Genomic DNA, 15,098 nt, shown 5'->3' on the forward strand with positions numbered 1-15,098 from the left:
TTGAAACCATTTCTATTTGATATCAAGTATTACTCTAAGATACATTGCCAGAAATCCTATCACAGGAGGTTTAGGAATAGAAAATACTGTCAAGTCAAACATCAGTACAATTGTTTAATTTTCCATTCATTTGTATTTAGTTTGAGAGAATTTAGTACTTTGCTAAAGCAATTTTAATTAATAACCTGCCGTCCAAGGCTATTAATGTCACTCTAGTCTACCATTTTGCCTCATTATAATTTGAATCGTCTCTTTCATACAGATCACAAATCCATCGATGTCTTCAATACACGAGTTCTTGGAAATGGCAATCTCATGATATCTGATGTTAAGATGCAACATGCTGGGGTTTATGTTTGTCGTGCTACTACCCCAGGCACGAGAAACTTCACTGTTGCCATGGCGACTCTAACTGTGCTAGGTATGGTTCCTTTCCATTTAGAATAATTTAAAATCTTTCCCTCGTGCATGTGTGTTTGCGTGTGTGTTTTCAATAGCTGGAATTTCTGATTCAATTGAGTTACTTAACTTGGTCAGTGTAGAATACCGTAATGCTTCTTCTCCCACTAATGGATTTTGTTAAGTGGGTTTTAATGGATTTAGTGAAAATCTAATTATAGGTGGCATGGCCTAGCAGGCTAAGCAGTAGCAACTCAAATGATACCATCGTGGCCTCAGTTAAAGCATTTCCCAAAACTGAGCATATTATTCCCTTCTAGTAGTGGGAATAAAATGCCATACAAATGAAATGAGCAGAAATAATAATGAACGTTAGTATTTGCTGTTATATAGTTATGCCTGTGTGTGATTTGAGAATTTTGTATTTTACTTTGTTTTCTTGACAGTCAAAAAGTTGTGTCCCTTTCCCAGTGGGGATTGTATTTTTCAAGACTTTATCTGGTGTCATTCACACAATCACTTCAATCTCCCTGCAAAAGGCCCACCAGATCAGGCAATGACTGTTCATTTAGTTAACAGTAAAATACATTAGTTAAAAAATGTATTTTTCAAAACTATGGAATAAACTGTTAAACAGTGCTAAAATGAATTCGCAAAGACATCTAACTGCGAAATCAGTTCTTTCAGTCCTACTTTACATCCAGCATTGAGGAATTCACAGCAACCTTTGTGGAAAATGCCTTGGATTTTACCTTTTTTTTTCTTTCTTTCTCTTTTTCTTTTTATATATATTTCTAGCTCCACCTTCATTTGTGGAATGGCCAGAAAGTTTAACAAGGCCTCGGGCTGGCACTGCCCGCTTCGTGTGCCAAGCAGAAGGAATTCCCTCTCCTAAAATGTCTTGGCTGAAAAATGGGAGGAGGATACATTCCAATGGGAGAATTAAAATGTATAACAGGTAAAATGTGTTCTTACTACTTTATGAATATCATATTTATACTTCATATCATATACTTCTATGATTGATCGATGAACAGATCAGGAAAAGAGTGCCCAAAGAGATAAGGTATAGAACAGCAAATGTATGGTGTCAATGGTGCATTATAGTGCTTTGAAGTAAAACAACCTATCTTAACTTCTAGTAACTTCAAAATAATTGTCAATTTCAGACCTTGGTATAAAAGATTTCCTGATTGAAGGAGTTTCCAATGGAATGAGGAAATCTTAAGTCCTAATTTGAAAAAGATGATAGAATTTTAAATTGTATATCACATGACTCTTGAAGTTGCTTTCTGATTAATAATCATGGCTATTGTTGGATATAATAATCTACGTGTGGTTGATTTGTACAGCTAATCACTGGTCCAGAGTTTTGTGCATAAAAATTTGTTTTGTAGATTAAGTGAATTGATCAGTAGCAAACCTTGATTAGCTAAAGCTTCATGGAATCGACATTTCACTTCCCTTTTTTTTGTCTCTCAGCAAATTGGTGATTAACCAGATTATTCCTGAAGATGATGCTATTTATCAGTGTATGGCCGAGAATAGCCAAGGATCTATATTGTCCAGAGCCCGGCTGACTGTAGTTATGTCAGAAGACAGGCCCAGTGCTCCTTGTAATGTTCATGCTGAAACTATGTCAAGTTCAGCCATCCTTTTAGCTTGGGAGCGGCCGCTTTACAATTCTGACAAAGTCATCGCATATTCGGTGCATTACATGAAGGCAGAAGGTGAGCAGAAAGAATAAATGATCATCTTTAAAGGCTCATGGTTTACTTTTGTGGTAAATGATTGCATTTTTATGTGAGTGGTCCACAAGGAATGAGTTTGGAAGTTAATTATGATTTCTTGTTAGTCTTCAAAAATGTGCTGGTGACCTTGATCTGATGATAAAGATATTAATATTTCCCTTTGTACATTATGTGGTGACTTGGGGTTTATTTTTGTCCAGAAAGATATTAGTATAGTTTTCCTAATCCCTGCAGGTCATCATATGCCTTGTAAAACTTCCCAATTAAAGCAGGTAAGGAATTTATTCATCTTGAGGTTTAGACTCTCTGCATGAATAAATTGAAATGGAACTATGAAGGGAGGAGATTATCCAGGTAATCTAGACCAAGAGATCAACTTTTCACCAAGGAGAAAAACATTCGTTTTCTAGAATTATCCAGAGTGGTTGCTTATATTGATCAAACAAACTGGATGACTCACTTGTCCACTTTACTTTGCCAGTGTAGGCACAGCTTTATCTCCATAACAAACTACTGTTGAGAGAATTAATGTTGTGTTGCCAAGGGAAAAAAAAATAGCAGTATTCTCCTTAAAGAAAATGGTAGCTTGACAAGCTGTAAGGTAGACTATACAACCTCTTTAGCACCTTTCATGCATAATTAGCAAAATGTGCATTCTGAAATTTCTGTGAATTTTGTTCCTGTATACTCTTCAAGTTGAGGATGGATTTCCTTTTTGTGTTCCCTAAATAAAATTGGGAGCCGAACCCATAAGTGTTTTAAGCCTGCAAAAGTAATAATAACAGTTGTGGTTATTTGAGTGCTCACTATATGTGCCAAGTACTGTACTAAGCTCTGAAATGGAATCATGAGAAAGGTAAGTAGAGTATATTCTGAAATATTCAATTTAGAGGTTCTTCTAGCCCACCTTTGCACGAGCATAGTTCTTTCCATTTCTAAATTCTAGTGTGGGGAAAGAGCCAGAAATGTTTGAAGGGGAATAAAGCAATAAAATAAAAGTTATAAATTATAAGGATTTCTCTATCGGTCTTCCACAATATACTGGGTAAAGTAAAAACAAAGAATACACGTATTCATGGTTTGATTTCTGCAGCGAACGCAGCATTTATATATTACGCTCTGAAATTCGCTGTAAAAGCCCTCGCAGAAGACAGTATTTGGTAAAGTTGTCTGAAGAAACTAACAGGTGTTTTTTTGTGTTCTGAAGAGGAATATTTTACATTTAAATCAAGGGTCAGGTTAGCAAGAAGAATGAGGGTCTGATGAGAGTGCATGTTGGAGTGTGTTAATTCCTTGTTAGTGATTTAGAAATGGTACAAAAGGGGTACTGATTGTGGTAGAAGGGCAATCTTGCTCTCAATTGTGGATGTTTCATTAGGGCCTCCACATGAAGCCTAGCAGCCTATTGAAGAGCAGAACAAGGCCTTTTAATTTGAGCTCAAGGATCTTGTTTAGCAGGTCAGAAATCGTGCTATGCCATTCCTAATTAACAAGCCATTAACTAGTCTGTTGTGAAATGCCCATAATCTTGTCTAATTAAAATGCTATCAAGTTAATTCAGAAATGTGGGAAAACTTAATAGTGGAATTTGCCTTCTGTTTTGTTTATAAATTCAGCGGTGGAGAGGAGGGGTTCGGTGCTTAGGGAGTTTTGATTAAGTTGACATGCATTTACTGTGAATTGTTTGTGAAGCATAGTAGCTTTCAGTACGCTTGTTCCACTTTACAGATTTGCTCTATAGGAATTAAGCCTAACAAAGACTCCCTAGTTCTATACCTTGCCTTGCATATTCTAATAAGAATTGCTGAAGATTTTTTTTTAAAAAAGCTCATTATGGGACAAAACATTTTTGAAGTACGTTCTCTGCCAATCCTTTTTCTTTCATACAAGTGAAAGAAAAACCCATGTCAGTCAAATTTAATAGAATCCTTGGGCAAAATGAGATCTTTGGCAAGGCAACTTTTTTTGCCCGTTTTGTTTTTTAAATAGAGTAGAACCATCGCATTCCCCAGAGGTTAATATGAAGCCCTTGTAATTAGGCTTTAAAAAATAGTGAGTTTAAACAGATTTAAGATTGCTGTGAATAATAAGACTATTAGCAGACTCGTCTGTTGTGTTACTGTACGTTGTCCACTATATGTTGTGACTAGATCTTGAATGGGTTTTATATAAGATTGAATGTGTTCAGGTTTATTTTATCCAGCAAAAATCCAAACTGCAGTCATTTGTAGCAAGACACAGTTACTTACAGAGACTAAAGAACTTTGTTTGCTTTGGTCTTTTTTTCTTCAAAGGTGGGGGAGAAAGTGGGTAAGGAATAGCCCCTGGCAAAGACCAGTTTATTGTACTAAATTGACAGAAATAACTGTTTCATTTTTTCCCCCTAATTCTTGCTTTAATTCAGGTTTAAATAATGAAGAGTATCAAATCGTTATTGGAAATGACACAACTCATTATATTATCGATGATTTAGAGCCTGCCAGCAACTATACGTTTTATATCGTAGCCTACATGCCAATGGGAGCCAGTCAAATGTCTGATCACGTAACTCAGAATACACTTGAAGATGGTAAGCTGGTGAAAATTTTAATTAAGGCTTTTACATAAATCGCTTAGATTAAAAGCTCACAGAAGAACAGAATGGCACCATAATTGGGCAAATATAACTGTTCTATTGATCACACCAAATAGTGGGGGCTACCGGTTAATCTGCTATGACATGACTACAGCTATAAATATATTTGTTGTTTTTTGTGAGAAACATGATTAAAGTATAACCAGAGAAGTAGTGTGGCATAGTGGATAGAACATGGGACCGGGAGTCAGGTGGTCATGGGCTCTAATCCCGGCTCCGCCATTTGTCTGCTGTGTGACCTTGGTCAAGTCACTTCACTTCTCTGGGCCTCAGTTACCTGTAAAATGGGGATTGAGATCGTGAGCCCCATGTGTGTCCAACCCGATTTTCTTGTAGCCACCCCAGCACTTATTACAGTGCCTGGCACATAGTAAGTGCTTAACAAATGCCATAATTATTATTATTATTTTTAAGTGTAAGATTTTTGAGGGAAGGGACTATATGACTTCTCTTTGCCTCAGTTTCTTCATCTGTATTATGAGGATTAAATCTTACTGCCCCCTATTTAAGCTGTGAGTCCCATGTGGAACGTATATCTATCCCAGAACAGTGCTCGACAAGTAGTAAGTACTTAGCAAATGTCATAATAATTTTTATGTCTGCAGTGAATTGTTTTTCTGAGCCAGATTCTCAAATCTGCAGCTCCCAAGGGCTTCCCAAAGGGGAAAGAGCCAACCTCCACTGACCTCTTCCCACTTCTTTACTTGAGAATTGCAACTGGATTGTTGTAGGTTGTGCTACCAGCTCACTCTACTCCCTAACAACACGGTTCTTTCAGCCACATTGCCAAGCTGGAACAATCGAGCCAAGCAACAGTGAGCCATCTCTTCTGCCATGAGAGCACCTTCTGGCCACAAATAATAATAATAATAATTATTATTATTATTATTATATTGCTTGTTAAGCATTTACTATATGCCAAGCACAGTTCTAAGCACTAAGATAGATATACGTTAATTAGGTTGGCCAACAGTCCCTGTCCCGCATGGGGCTCACACTCTTAATCCCCATTTTACAGATGAACAACTAAGGCCCAGAGAAGTTAAATGACTTACCCAAGCTCACATAGCAGGCACACAGATTTACACAGATGCTATGTAGGCACAGGGGGGAATGCTTCCTCATCTCCAAGTCAACCCACTGTGCAGTTAGCCAAAACTCATATCTGTAATTGTTTGCAGAGGTCAGGTTTTTTTAATATAGCATTTGTTAAGCACTTATTATGTGCCAGGTGCTGTACTAAGCCCTGGGATAGATACAAGATCATCAGGTTGGGCACAATCCCTGCACTACATGGGATTCACAGCTTTAATACCCATTTTATAGATGATGTAATTGAGGCACAGAAAAGGTAAGAGACTTACCCAAGGTCACACTGCAGACACATGGCACAGCCGGGATTAGAACCCAGGTCCTCTGATTCCCAGGCCCGTGCTCTTTCCACGAGGCCATGCTGCTTCTCCAAAATTATCTGGAGAAAGGAATGTGAGTAATAAAGGTGGTAAAGATGATCCTGACTTCATCACAAACGTATGCAGTACTTTCCTTCCAAGATGTTCGAAGTGCTCAGTCCATAGACAAATTATTTGATCCATCAGGGGTTGTGGTTTGGGACAGGGAAACGCTTTCTAGTCCTTGGATTTTTGAATTATCATGTAATAAAAGCGTTTGGAAAAATCTGAAATAATTGTAAATCAAAATCTATTCATAGTAGCAATGGTATGTATTTAACCCCCATCGAGTGCAATGCAGTGTCTAATTTTGTGCTGAAATACTTACTTTGGGTTAACGTACCTGCTCCTGAAGACCGTTAAGCGTGTACTTTCGTATTTCAGTTCCCCTGAGGCCTCCTGAAATTAGTTTGACGAGTCGCAGTCCCACAGATATTCTCATCTCTTGGCTTCCGATCCCTGCCAAGTACCGCCGTGGTCAAGTTGTGCTATACCGGTTGTCCTTCCGCATCAGCACGGAAAACTCCATCCAAGTTTTGGAGGTCCCGGGCAGCACGCACGAGTACCTCTTGGAAGGCCTGAAACCCGATAGCATTTACCTGGTCCGCATCACTGCTGCAACCCAAGTGGGACTGGGAGAAGCTTCTGTATGGACGTCACACAGGACACCAAAAGCTACGAGTGTGAAAGGTAAACTTCCAAAGTGCCTTTGGGAAGAAGAGTAATTGTTCTTTCCAAGTAATCGTTTATTCATTCAGTAGTAAGTGCTTATTGTGTGCACAGCACTGTACCAAGGGCTTGGGAAAGTACAGTACAATAATAAACAATAACAATCCCTGCCCACAATGAGCTCCCAATCTAGAGTATTTTTCCGTTATCCTCGGGGCTGCCTATTTGGGGATTTTGAAATTAGGTGCATTCTGTTGGAAGCATTGCTTCACTTTCAGTGGAATTTACCAAAATCATTGTCAGAATTTGCCAGTAGAGAACCTCTGTCCTTTTCCTCTGCATCGTCAATGGTATTTACTCATTCATTCAGTTGTATTTATTGAGCACTTACCATGTGCACAGCACCGTACTAACTGCTTGGGAGAGTACAGGATGACAGTAGACAGACACAGTCCCTGCCCACAGTGAGCTTACAATCTAGAGGAGGAGACAGATATTAATGTAAATGAGTAAATTACATGTATGTACATAAGTGTTGTGGGGTTGGGAGGGGGAATGAATAAGGGGAACAAGTCAGGGCAACAGAAGAGAGTGGGGGATGAGGAAAGGAAGGTTTAGTCAGGGAAGGTTTATTGAGCGCTTACTGTGTGCAGAGCACTGTACTAAGCACTTGGGAGAGTACAAAACAACAGAGTTGTTAGACCCATCTCCTGCCCACAACAAGCTTACAGTTTTCTTCCTGTAGACCATAAGCTTGTTATGGGCATGTACGAGTCTGCTAACTCTGTTCTGTTGTACTCTCCTAAGTGCTTAGTACAGTGTTCTGCATGTAGTAAGCGCTCAGTAAATACCATTGGATTTCCTTTTTACTATTTGCAACCTATCCTGCCTCAAATCTTCATACTCCATGTTTGTTCTCCCTCCTTCCATTTAAATAATAGTAATAATAATTCCATTTCTTTCTCCTCCTTTAATGCTTACTCTTCTAAATGCTCGCTTGCACTCTCGAATTCATGTTCTTACCCATCACTATTTTAAAAAATTGCCATCAGGCTTCCTGCAGTGTCCTTCTCCTCTTCCTACTGGTTTTTTGTGGAACAACCAAAACTCTGTGGAAAGAAGGGGTAGTGAGGGAGTGGACATTAGTTTTGACTGTTATTTGAAAGCAAGAAGTTAAGGTATTGCCTGAATCATTAGAGCAGCCCAGAATGCTTTCAGGAGCAGCTCTCTGAAACTAAAAGTTGTTCTGTTTTGTTTTTTTTTCAAAATTTGATTTGTGTTTTTCCTGATTTTGGAAAACCTGCAACCCTACATGCTTTGTGTTAACCTCTGAAACAAATTTAGATTTTCGTTGGGCAACTATCATGAAAATAGACTTCAAAATAGAAGGTCTCAAGAATTGAAAAGGAACCGGTCTCTTTTCTGTAACTTAAGCACTCAGTGTTTTTGTTAGGTTCTTATTGGTTTGTGGTATGCTATTTTGAATAGGAGAATCCTTCACTTTTAATTTTGACCATCTTTGGGCCTCAGTTTGCCCATCTGTAAAAGAAGCTCAGTACCTCACTGTGCTGCTTGGGGACCAACAAAAAAAATCCCACAAACTAAGCAGAGTTGTGGCCAAATGGATGCTGGTCAGAACTAATGGTAGTATTGGTTCTGTGACTGATTGTCCTAATGAGCATTGAGGAAATTTCTAGTATTTGACAAAGGGACCTTTGTTGTTCAACTACACTATCTTTTGATTATCAAACAAATGTGATTTACTCTAATTGAATTTGTTTAAAAAATGTTTTTTAAAAATCACCCTCTTTGGTGTTCACAAGGATAGAAGTGCTAACTTCTGCTTGTTCTACTTTGGGGAAGTTACTTTCCCCAACTTCATAGTATCAACCGAACAACCTCGCCATTCCCTCTAACATGGATATTGAATAGTAAGAAACCTTTGCTCAGTGAAAGTGAAGTATTTGTGTAGGAACTGTGATTTCCTAACATATTTTTGTGTTCCAATTTTTTTAGCCCCCAAATCTCCAGAGTTACGCCTGGAACCACTCAACTGTACAACGATTACAGTTAGGTGGCAGCAAGAGTCTGAGGACACGGCAGCTATTCATGGTTATAAATTATTCTACAAAGAAGAAGGGCAGCAAGAAAATGGACCAATTTTACTTGATGCCAGTGACCTTCTTTATACTGTTAGTGGTTTGGGTGAGTGTATATCTTCATTCTCCTTTCTGTCTGGCCACAGAGAAAGAACAAACTGTAACACCGAGAAAGAGACACTCTGACAAATTCCCACCATAGCCACCAGACTTTTGTCTTTGCAGCACTGCTTCATCACTAACTCAGATTCAGTCTGTGGTTCATGTTAATATCTAGATTTTTTTCCCTCCAATATTTGCCCAGAACCTGTCATTCATCTTAGTGTTATCATCACTAACTCAGATTCAGTCTGTGGTTCATGTTAATATCTAGATTTTTTTCCCTCCAATATTTGCCCAGAACCTGTCATTCATCTTAGTGTTATTTCTTCTTGGACTTTCTCCTTTGTTAGGGATGAATTGCATTTATATTCCTTATTTTTATTAATGCCTTTTGCAAGCTATGTAGCACGGAGGAATGATTCATACAGCTGTAATAACTAATGTGTCTACTTAGATGATGGGAGACCAACTTTCATTTTTTTGTTGTAGTTGTTTGAACCTTTCATTTTCCAAAGGGATTTAATTGTGACCAAGTTATGAAAATTGACCCAGGATTTTAACTGGGTCAGGTGGCCCCTTGACCACAGCCAGGTTTCCCTATCTACTGCATGTATTCCAGGCACAATTTGAGAAAGATATTGAAAAAGCAGTCTGTTCTGTTAACTGGACAGATGACCATCTGTGACCATTTCTGGTGATAGCATCTGGCAGTGCTGCTTGTTTAATTGAAAGCAATGAAACAAAGGGGCAGCAGGTTAGAGAAATCCTGGCTGTTGAGCAGTGAATAGTTGCTTTCCCTTTTGTTTTTACACATAAGAAAATACCCCAACACATCCAAACCTCTTGACTATGCATTCTTAATTAGTTTTCTCAGGCCTTTTGCTGATCTTTTTTCAGGGGTGGAAAAATACTTCTGAATAGGTTTGGTAATATACAAAGAAATGAAAAAAAAATAACCTAGAAGGTCAGCCTGTGTGCTGTGTGCACCATGATTAGATTTTACATTTCCTTGTGCTACTTTGTCTACAAAATTAATGATCTTGATGCCACATGCCAAAAAAAACCCTTTTAAAATGGTTTTCCCTGCTGAGAGCCTTCTAAATCTCTTCTTTCATATGATAACTTCAGAATAACATACTTAGTGGTGTTCTGTATCGTAGTTTAGTTATAGAGGATGCATCGTTTTTTCCATGTGGAGCTTCTAAAGAGGACTTGGTACATGATGATGAAAGTCAACAGAGTAGTGACTCTGGCAGTTCTAACTTGGATGGGAACATTGCAGCCATCAGTAACCCTACTCTTAAAATCAGGTTGGACTAAGCTAATAACTCACTTCGAGTCCCTATTGCCACTTGTTTGGCTCTTCTGTCTTCAAAGCCAAAAGGGGTTATTTATTAGGAAGTGTGAATAACACCTGAAAAATGCCACCAGGTTGTGTTTTTGTCTATTCTGCCAAAGTGAATTGTTAACATTTGTGAGGAAACACCTGTATGAATAACACCACTAAAGGTATTAATTCCACCTGGATTGTTTAGTGTGGAGATGCTGTTTCTGTGACTTAGGAAAACTTAAAAAAAATTATTCTAGTATTCACTCAGCTCTACATTCTCTGTTGACAAGAGCAGTCCAGATGGGAGTTTTGAAGACTAATGTAATCTATTCTATTTGTATCTCCCAGAGACATTGCCTTAAATCTAACTCTAATCAGCCCATCACTCTCCCCCCGCTGAGAGTTTTAAAATCTCACCTTTGATCTGATACCATGAGAGAAGGATCCATGTCTGTTTAACTTGCTGTATTCAGTGTCCAACAGAGAAAAAAGTGCGTGTGGATGTTTAATAAGTGGTTTTGATGATAATGAAGTTGTCAGTGTTGATAAAACTGGCCAATTCAGTTGTCAGCAGTGTGGGGGAGGTATGGCCAGAATGACTGGTAAATCTGAAAAGGTATCTCTTACTGGGAAAACTGAATACTAATTTATAATCTCAAGAATTTGTTATAGCCATCTGGGATAGTAGAGGGTTTTTGTTCTTTAACTCTAATGGAAAGACAAGAAGCCAAAAAGACCAGCAGAAAATGAGTCACATGGAAACAAATGTGTAGATTCATGTGTGGTGATTTATGAAATTACTATTGCTCATGAAAAAAAAATTCAAATTTTGCTTACCACGGTTTCACAGTAGAAATGCCCAAAGAGAGCTATAAATGAATCCTTGAAACTAGAATATTTAAAGGAGATTCCCCATCCTGTCAGTCACATTACGGCAGTATTGCTACAGTGCAGGGACAATATTCCATAAAGAGTGGGAGCCCCTCGGCGTCTTATGTATTATTGTCTATGATTATTATTAAATTAAATTTAGTTTTTATTTCTTATTCATTTATATTGATGTCTGTTTCCCCCTCTGGACTGTAAGCTCATTGGGGCAGGGAATGTGTCTGTTTATTGTTATACTGTACTTTCCCAAGTGCTTAGTCGAGAACTTTGCACACAGTAAGCATTCAATAAATATGATTGAATGAATGAAAGGACGATGGCCCCCGGTACCCAAAGTAGGTTTACGTGGGGAGAGCACTGTACTAAGCGCCTGGGAGAGTACAGTGTAACAGCGTTGGTAGACACGTTCCCTGCCCACACTGAGGTTACAGTCCAGAGGGGGTGACAGACATTAATATAAAGTACGGATATGTACATAGGTGCTATGGGATTGAGGATGGTGGTGAATAAAGGGTGCAAATCCACATGCAAGGGTGATATAGAAGGGAGTGGGAGAAGAGGAAAAGAGAGTGGGGGCTTAGTCGAGGAAGGCCTCTTGCAGGAGATGTGCTAAGGTTTTGAAGGCAGGGCGAGTTATCGTCCATGCTCCTGCTGCTGTTGTCACAAAGATGGCAAAGGCTCCTGCCCAAGTCCCACCTCTGGCCTGCATAGCCCTTGCTCCTCATATCCCACTGGGAACTTTCCTGCTATCTCCATAGTACCAGTTTCCAGGGTACCACTTGGCGCCTCAAGTCTGTTCATAAACTAGAAGCGAGGCAGAAAGAGCTTAATTCATAGTGCTTATTAAAGGCCTACTTGGAGCAGAGTACTGTAGTGAGCACTTGGGAGGGTTCAGTAGTTAGATTTTATCTCTACCCACAGGGAGCTGATAGTCTAGCCGGGGAGACAAACACAAAAATAATTTACAGGCCAGTGAACTCAGGGAAAGGGGTACACAGGTTAATGTTGAAGTAATAGGACATGTAGGTTATGTAAATAAGTGCTTTGGGGACCCATGTCACTTTAACTGAATGATTCTGCAGCGTAGAATCATTAGGGGTCCATTAGGTCCTGTAACCTCTAGGAACATGGCATTGTACGACACCCCAGAAAACAATAAAAACAAAACTAATAATGGTGATTGGGGTATTTGTCCCAAGCACCCTACTGAGGTTTGGGGTAGATACTTAAGAATCAGAGTAGATAACAGTCCTTGTCCCCCATGGGCCTCGCAATCTAAGAGGGAGGGAGAAGAGAATTTAATCCCCATTTTTCAGGTGAGGAAACTGAGGCCCAGAGAAGTTCAGTGGCACACCCAATATCGCACAGCAGGCAAATGGCAGACCAACCCCAGAGGAAACAGCAGATGTGGTTCCAGAACTGAGAAACCACACCACAAATCTGGAGAATAGTAGTAATAATAATTATGGTACTTGCTAAGGGCTTACTGTGTGCCAGACACTGTAATGATAATGATAATGATGATGGCATTTATTAAGTGCTTACTATGTGCAAAGCACTGTTCTAAGCGCTAACCCTATGCAGATACGAGCAAATCAGGTTGAACACAGTACCTGTCCCACTTGAGGCTCACAGTCTCAATGTCCATTTTCCAGATGAGGTAAGTGAGGCCCAGAGAAGTGAAGCGACTTGCCCAAGATCACATAGCCTACAAATGGCAAAGGCGGGATTAGAACCCATGACCGTCTGACTCCCAGGACTGTGCTCTATCTTCTATGTCAAGCTGTTTCCATATTCCTCTTAAATGCCCAAGACACCTGGGGAGATGGCCCAAGCAGAGGGAGAGTATCAGAGGTGGCAGTGTTTAATAATAATAATGATGGCATTTATTAAGTGCTTACTATGTGCAAAGCACTGTTCTAAGCACTGGGAAGGTTACAAGGTGATCAGGTTGTCCCACTTGGGACTCACAATCTTAATCCTCATTTTACAGATGAGGTAACTGAGGCACAGAGAAGTTAAGTGACTGGCCCAAAGTCACACAGCTGACAATTTTCGGAGCTGGGATTTGAACCCATGACCTCTGACTCCAAAGCCTGGGCTGTTTCCACTGAGTCACGCTGCTTCTCTTAGTTTAGTTTTGCTTTTCAACATATTGAGTGTGCTGCCATGAAAGGAGAAAAAGGGAGGAAACCCCTCTTCCATTAATGTACGGTAATTGTAGGACTAGACTGACAACCTATCAAGTTGTATAGAGTAATTGGGATTGTTGAGCATGGAATTATACCTTCAGAACGACAACTGTTAGTAATGAGAGATTGTCTTTTACCAAACAACAAAAAAGCCCTCCTAGACACAACTCTCTTAGTCCCATGAGAGAATTAAGTTCTTGAAGTTTCAGCAGTGGAAATGTAGTTACTTTTTTCATTATAAAGTTTAGGTATTGACAGAAGATTGAAAGCTGAAATTGTAGAGTTGTTTGAAATTTTTGTAGCAAACATAAAACTCCTGGAAGGAAAACTTTCAGAGTGCCCCACAATGGTACTGTTATATTTATTTGAAGGTGTTTCACATAATGCCAGTGTCATACTGCTGTGGGCACCTAAGAAGCACTTAAGAAACACAGTCAGTTTTACAACATGGGGGTTGTGTTCGTGCAAACCTTGTGTTCCAGTACTCACACCGTCACAGATGTTGCTCACATGCACAAAACTGTAAATTAACAGATAATGGAAACACACATTATGGGAGAATCGACTGAATTGTTAATTCATGGTGATACAAGTTGCAGGAAATGTGAAAGCAGCAATAACCCATATACCCTTATGCTTTGTCCAGTCTAATTTTTTTATTTATTCATCTTGGAATTCCAGATATTGGCAGATAAATGTAACAATATGGCCTGGGGTTGGGATGAGAGGGAGAGTGTGTGTTCAACATAATATCATAATATAGTGGTGCCATACAGTACCATAATACAGTCTACCATAATAGACTGTAAGCTTGTAGGGGGGAGGGAATACGTCTAACAACTCGGTTGTATTGCACTCTTCCAAGTGCGTAGTGCAGTGCTTTGCATACAGTAAGTGCTCAATAAATAAGAATGAATGAAAGAGTGCACACAGTAAATGCTCAGTAAATACCATTGATAATAATGTAACAACAAGGGTAAGTGGTATCAAAAATACCTGTGCACGAATCAGGAGTTTCTGACCAATCAACAGTCAATTACCAGAAGGATTTAGTGGTTTTATGCTGTAAAGTATATTAATGTGCTTTAAATATTTTTAGTAAGATGTTAAGTTTTTTCTTTACATTCCCAAATGCTTAGCTCTGCCTCAAACCTGGTACTTTTCCCCATTACTCCACATTCAAACACAGAGAGTAGTACCCTTTAATTCACAGGTAAAAAGAGGCTATTAAGATTGAAATAATTGAGTCAAGTATCCTCTCACTCCCCTTTCTCTTTATTTACATTTGTCTAAGAAGTTAAGGTTTTTCAGTCGTGAATTTAAAGTTCTTTAATGCCACAAGCAGTACTGAGTCTGTTTATACAAGCCGATTATAGCAACAGTTTGTAGGATTGTTGAGATTGAATACAGCCATTGGGGACACGGAATGCTTTAGAGGAAGTTACCGCTTTTAAGAATTTGGCGCTTATTTAATACAGGTCTCGAAAAAGAAAACTGGTTGTAACTTCAATTTTTTTTTCAGAGATCTTTAAGTGCCTTACTGGAAGTAAGGAAGTTTGAATTTAAAAGAAAAACTAGTCTC

At 39.1% G+C, this 15,098-nt stretch overlaps 1 protein-coding gene across 1 annotated transcript in view; it reads left to right on the forward strand.

Annotated features, from left to right (window-relative positions):
- PRTG (protogenin) overlaps positions 1-15,098 on the forward strand; it is a 128,305-nt gene that overhangs the window by 60,556 nt on the left and 52,651 nt on the right. Inside the window, exons 7-12 of the mRNA XM_038750693.1 lie at positions 263-421; positions 1,198-1,357; positions 1,882-2,129; positions 4,555-4,719; positions 6,621-6,926; positions 8,922-9,110. Of these exons, the coding sequence (XP_038606621.1) occupies positions 263-421; positions 1,198-1,357; positions 1,882-2,129; positions 4,555-4,719; positions 6,621-6,926; positions 8,922-9,110 (1,227 nt within the window). The remainder of the gene's footprint in view (positions 1-262; positions 422-1,197; positions 1,358-1,881; positions 2,130-4,554; positions 4,720-6,620; positions 6,927-8,921; positions 9,111-15,098) is intronic.

The sequence above is a fragment of the Tachyglossus aculeatus genome, chromosome 8 (genome assembly GCF_015852505.1).
Source record: "Tachyglossus aculeatus isolate mTacAcu1 chromosome 8, mTacAcu1.pri, whole genome shotgun sequence".
Lineage (NCBI taxonomy): Eukaryota > Metazoa > Chordata > Mammalia > Monotremata > Tachyglossidae > Tachyglossus > Tachyglossus aculeatus.